General features: G+C 38.0%; 1 protein-coding gene across 6 annotated transcripts in view; it reads right to left on the bottom strand.

Moving 5' to 3' along the window:
• Positions 1-1,724: 1,724 nt before the first annotated feature.
• Positions 1,725-6,346, bottom strand: part of TTLL5 (tubulin tyrosine ligase like 5) — a 120,055-nt gene continuing 115,433 nt past the window's right edge. For all 6 annotated transcript variants that reach the window (XM_021715592.1, XM_021715595.1, XM_021715594.1 and 3 more), the window contains 3 exons: positions 4,494-4,621; positions 2,700-2,783; positions 1,725-2,128 (listed from right to left, as the gene is read on the bottom strand). In XM_021715592.1, the coding sequence (XP_021571267.1) occupies positions 1,725-2,128; positions 2,700-2,783; positions 4,494-4,621 (616 nt within the window). The remainder of the gene's footprint in view (positions 2,129-2,699; positions 2,784-4,493; positions 4,622-6,346) is intronic.

The following is a 6,346-nucleotide window of genomic DNA, read 5'->3' on the forward strand; positions in this document are numbered from 1 at the left end:
GACAAGAGCATTAAGACAATCCTATGGAAACAATATTCTTCTCAACAAGTGGTGTTGTGATGACTGAATATCCATATGTAAGCCACACTATACACAAAAATTAACTCAAAAATGGATAAAATATCTAAATGTATGAGCCTAAACTATTAAAACTCTTAGGAAAAAACACAGGAGAAAATCTTTGTGACCTTGGGTTAGGCAGAAGTTCTCCAGATATTATACCGAAAGCACAAATGACAATAAAAAAATAGATAAATTGAACTTTGTTAAAATTTAAAATGTTTGTGCTTCAAGAAAGTGAAAAGACAACCAGCAGATTGGGAGGAAATATTTCTAAATCATGTATTTGGCAAGGGCTTTTATCTAGACTATATAAAAATTACACTCAACAATCAAAAGGCAAACATATCAATTTTAAATTGGGCAAAGAATCTGAATAGACATTCTTCCAAAGAAGGTATGCAAATAGCTAATAAGCAAATGAAAAGATGTTCAACATCATCAGCCATTAAGGAAATGCAAGTCATAACCATAAAAAAGAGACACAATTTCATACCTACTAGGATGGGTAAAATAAAAAAGATAAGACAACTAGTAAGTGTTGGCAAGATGTGGAGAATCTGAAACCTTCATATATTGCTAGTAGTAAAATGGTGAAGCCACACTGGAAAATAGTTTGGAAGTTCCTCAAAAAGAGAAAATATAAAGTTATCATGTAATCCACCAGTTCTACTTTAACTATATACTCAAGAGAAATAAAAACATGTCCACATAAAACTTATACAAATGGTCACAGTAGTATAATGAGTATAGCCAAAAACTAGAAACAATCCAAATCCATCAACTGATTAATGCATAAACAAAATGTGGTATACCCACACAATGGACTATTATTCAACCATGAAAAAGAATAAAGTACATGCTACAACACAGATAGAAACATTATGCCAAGTAAGAGAATCCATTCACAGAAGACCACCTATTGTATAACTCCACTTTTATAAAATGTCCAGAACAGACAAATCTGTAGAAACAGAGAGTACATTAGTGGTTGCTAGAAGCTGGGAGAAGGAAGAAATAGACAGTGACTGCTAATAGGCACGAGAATTCTATGGATATGATGAAAATGTTCTAAAATTAGATAGTGGTGTTGGTTGCACAACTCTGTGAATACACTAAGAACCACCGACTTGTATACTTTTAAAAGGGCGAATTTTATGGAATGTGAATTATATCTTAAGAATGCTACATTTTAAAAATGAGGGGGAAACAACTGATAATATGGGTCTACTTAATTTAAACTGAGAAACCCTGTTTTAAGAATTCTTTGGTTATTTATTCAAGGTCATTCTTGACTTAAAATACTATTTTATCTAATGTCAGGAATAACCATTTGAATCACAAAGAATGCATATATATAGCACACTCCTAGGTCTATGGTTGTTTGTGATGGAAAATTCCTGACTAGACTGTAGGTTCCCAGTGAACAGAAGCCTTCTCATATTCATCTCTTCATCTCCAGTACCTAAAAGAAGTCCTGTTTCATTTCGTTATCAATGAATGCATGTTGCTGGACGAAATGCAAGAGTTTTCCTCAGTCACATTAAAACAATGTAGCATGTGTCCCTTTATCATTCAAGAAAAAAAAAGGCAAAGAGAAGAGATGATATTTTTCCTTATGGGGGCTGGGGAGGAGCTGATGTTGTGGGCTGCCTCTCATTTACTCACTCCCCTGCCTTTGCTGAATACGGACGAAACAGTTTCTGGCTATAGATGTGTGCAGCACTTTGGAAAGAGGAAAAGGGGCCAATGGTGTAACTGCCTGATCGACAGCGTGGCAGGTCAGCAGGGCTTGGTATGTTCTGTGTTCCAGGATGTATGGAGGGAGAAGCATTGTCAGAGACTGTGTTCAGTAACACTGTTGGCTGGTGAGGCACAGTGGGGATAACTGGAGGAATTTGATATAAAGCAGAAAGGTGGCCAGTCCCTTGGGAGAGGTCAGAGGCTGCAGCAGATGGCAAATGGGTGTTGGGAATTTTCTGCAGAAGAGTAGCAGGAACAGAGAAAGGAGTAGAGGAAGAATTGGTATAGGCTAATTTAGCCTCTTTTTCTGCTGATGTGGTAAATCCTATTAAAACAAAAACAAAACAAAATTAAAAAAAAAACAGATCATGTTAGGAAAAATGGACATACAATCTCTATAAAACATAAACATTTTTAAAACATCAAAATAATCTTAGTATAAAGCAGAAATCATGAAAAATAGATTTTAATGAGTATTCATCATGAACTTATTAATGAATTTTTGCCTACCAGAGACAACCTAGCAACTGAAATAGGAATTTACTTTTAATCTTTTCTACAAGCTGGAGTAGGGACTACCTATACAAAACAGAGCAGGCATATTTCACAAATGTTAGGACATCAAGACACAGTTTCCATTAGCAACAGCTAATTTCTCTCCTTCTTTTCAGGCCTCTAAGAAAAAAGAAAGTGCTCAGAATTTCTAAACTTAAGAAAAGAAATCATTTGGAAGGAAAATAGGTTGTCAATAGATAAGAGGAAATTCTAAGAAAAAAGGAATAACTTCTTTGGGGTAATGTTCAATGCTTTAGAAATATTTACTATCTGATAACTATTTTCTTCTTTTAGGGATTTATCAAAGAGCAGTAAATTTAGGTAGGTTTGAAATCACTCACGAGATAATTTATCAGAATGAATTTCTGTTGCCTGTTGCTGTTTGGGCGGCTTTATTTTCACTTCTTCCACCATCTCAGGGTGATCTGAAAGAAGAAATACTGAGCTTAGGCTTTCTAACCAATTGCAAGGCCGCTGCTCTATACATAATTTTGTTTCCAAAAATATAACACAACTACTAACCAAAGCTGGGAAACACTGCATGTTTCCCCATACTTTTCAGCGATGGCCACACCCACAGCCCATTAAGTGAGCAACCGGTCAAATGATTCCCAGTTATTCCCTACCTAGCTCCAACTAACTGAACTGGGGCAAGGTATCTAAACCCAAGGCAGTCATCCATGGACGGTCAACCAGTTAGGACATGACTGGAAAAAATAGTCAGTAAAGGCAGTCAGATACTTCTACCAGAAATTCAGACTGGAGATCTAAGAGATCAAGTTGATTGGTGATACCCACTGGAGCCAAAAAGAAATAACATATATGGAGCAGAGAAGCTACCATGAGTTAAAAAGAGCAGTTCCACTATTTTTTGAGAATAATACCTGGATACTACAATGGCTCAGTATCGTAAACTCTTTAGCATTATTTGAAATAGGCTGATCAGTATATTCGATAATAAAATCACTACAATAAATTTCAACTCTAATACAGTCGTTTTTCTCCACTACACAATTTTCAAGCAAAATAGTCACAGCTAATCATATAGGTGAGATATTCTAAAACTTTTGTCAAGGACTAGGTTCACACAAAAATTTAAGAAAGGCCATCTTTCTTAAAACATTTTTAAGATCATCTTTCAAAGGATAAGAACATATGAATCTCTCCTGTTCATCACCACCAGCAGTGATAATAGTGTCCCACATTTGTTTGCTCATGTTTGAAATTAGTCCAGATGCTACACTACCAAATGTCACAATATCATTTCCTTGACTGAGGCCTTCCTACTGCCACTCTTAGTTATTTTTAATGGGTATAGAGAGGTGTAGATCGTTTTATGGAAAGGCAGTCCTTAACACATGAGCCCTAGAATTTCAAATGACCTATCTGTACAAAAGTACTGACACGGCATACTGTTTCCCCATTACTGCCAGGGGAGAAGCTACTCCATGAATGCCCATCTAGGCCCCACCCCCTCAGGTCAGCACACTATTTCTACCCTAACCCCATTACGAGACTTCCTTAGCCTCCCTTCCCAACCTTCTTGTATTCACTCACCCAACTTCATCTACCAGACAACAGACTTTATAAAGTTAAAGACTATGACAGGCTGGGCTCGGTGGCTCAGCCTGTAATCCCAGTGCTTTGGGAGGCCGAGGTGAGTGGATTGCCTGAGCCCACAGGTTCAAGACCCGCCTGGGCAACCTGGCGCGACCTCATCTCTACAATAAATCAAAAAATGAGCTGGGCGTGGTAGCAGGCGCCTAAAGTTCCAGCTACTTGGAAGGCTGAGGCAAAAGGATCGCCTCTTTTAGCTCATTTGCTCACGTGTAAAGAAGTTTTATAATAGTGCTGATTCACATGGTTTTTGGAAGTAAAAAATAAAACCATGTCCAGCAGATAGATAAGTTATTATTTGATTTTCTTGAAAAGCTTCCTGCTGTTAATTATCATGAAAAGGAATCACATCATGCTTTGAGGACAAAAGGTCTGTCCCTCATCTTCCCCTACACTGTAAAGTTTCCCCACCCTGGAGACTGCTCGTGCTAAGCCAACACATTACTCTTGATTGTCCCTTGCATGTCTTACTTCTCTGCTTGTTTGTCTTATGTTTTGTTACTTCAAAGTGTACTTACCACCTTTTGCCCCACTGTCAGAACAGCTGTTGCTGTTCTTAGAACTTTTAGAGTGAGTCCCCAGGAAGACACTTGCAGACTTGTTTTTTTGGGTATAAAAAGTCAACACCTCCTCCAGTTCAGCCTCACTGAAATTAGGAGAAAAACGTATGGTCAGACAGGAAGCTATTCTGGAAAATCTTTCCATCAGATTTTATTATGGAAACAGAGTAAGTTGGAAAAGGGGAAAATAAAAAGCACAAGTTGAAAATTCCCTATATAATAGATGGGTAAAATAAAATATATATGAACACAACCTAAAAATTTAAAGCAAGATAAGGCTTTATTCATCCCACAGTGAATTTTCTAGATATCCACTGTCTAATACAATAGTCACCAGTCATATGTGACTATATAAATTGGAAAAAAATTAAGGATTTAATAAAATTAAATATTATTTGCCTTAGTTACACTAACCCCATTTCAAGTGGTCAGTAATCTCCTACAGAAAGTTCTACTAGACAGCCATATTCTAGATCAGGAGTCAACCAGCTTCAGACTGTGGGTCAAACCTGGCCGGTGATCTGCTATTGCATGGCCCCCAGTAAGAATGTGTCTCAAATATTTTTAAAGAAGAAAATGTAAAAAAAGCACCACACATAGCCCACAGAGTCTGAAATACTATTACCTGGCCTTTTATAGTTTGTCCATCTCACTTCTAGCTCATGGGAGCCACCTGTCATTTTAACTGCCTATACCAGAAATAAGGAAACCCATCCATATATCCACAGAAGAGTTCCTTAGCCAGCTATATGATGCAGGATTCTAAACTAGTTCGTCTCTCCATAACTTCAAATCACTGAAATTATGTGCTCTTTATGAAGATTTGCAAAACGGAAAGTGTCAGGAAAACAGACTGGGAACTCTCCTAGTAAACACATCATGCATGGACTTTATCATCTGTGGCAGCTCCACAATCCCTTTTCTTTCTCTGAAGCTTGGCTATGTTCCACATAAGCAGACATAAGTGAAGCATGCCTATATTATCACAGAGAATCTACACCCATCTTCAGAACACACTCTAGTGAGAACATACAAACCACCTTCATGAGTCTCAGAGTAAACCCCAAGGTCTCCAAAGCAGCTAAGTGCTACAAGATAAGGACCTCAAGGAACTACCAGAGCCCAGAGCCTCAGTGGAGGTTACAAAAGGCAGTTGCCTCTACCTGCCAGCGTGCTTTATTTGGCCCTTCACAGAACACTGAAAGGCAAAGGTGGTTGGTCAATGTACAAGCTGCTTTCTACTTGTATTATCCCCTGTCCACTTCATAATTTATGTTTTCCTGCTTGACTTCTGCAGGTGTTTGAATATACCTGCCTGGAAAAGTATCCATGTACTGACTCTAAACTTAATAAAAGAAGAACTGATGCTACCACAAATTTCCCAACAATCAACACCTAATCTACAATCATAAGTAATTAGGTTCCAATGATATCGCCAAATCTGTATAAATACTTAACAGTATGTAGTGTCCAGTTAGACCTGCTAGGGAAATATACTTTTTTAAAGGCTGGGCTTTTAAAAAATATATATTTTAGGGGTTTTGAAGAAATTAAACTTTAACTTTTTTTTTTTTCTTTTTTGAGTTGGAGTCTCACTCTGTCGCCCAGGCTGGGGTACAATGGCACATTCACTGCCACCCCAGAATCGACCTGCTGGGCTCCAGCAATCCTTCTGCCTTAGCCTTCCAAATAGCCAGAACTATAGGCTTGCTACCATGCTTGGCTAATTTTTTTTTTTAATTGTGGAAACAAGGTCTTGCCAAGTTGCCCAGGCTGGTCTCGAACCCGCGGGCTCAGGCAATCCACTCGCC

This window comes from Carlito syrichta, unplaced genomic scaffold (genome assembly GCF_000164805.1).
Source record: "Carlito syrichta isolate Samal-C Ts95f unplaced genomic scaffold, Tarsius_syrichta-2.0.1 Scaffold307214, whole genome shotgun sequence".
NCBI classification, from domain to species: Eukaryota; Metazoa; Chordata; class Mammalia; order Primates; family Tarsiidae; genus Carlito; species Carlito syrichta.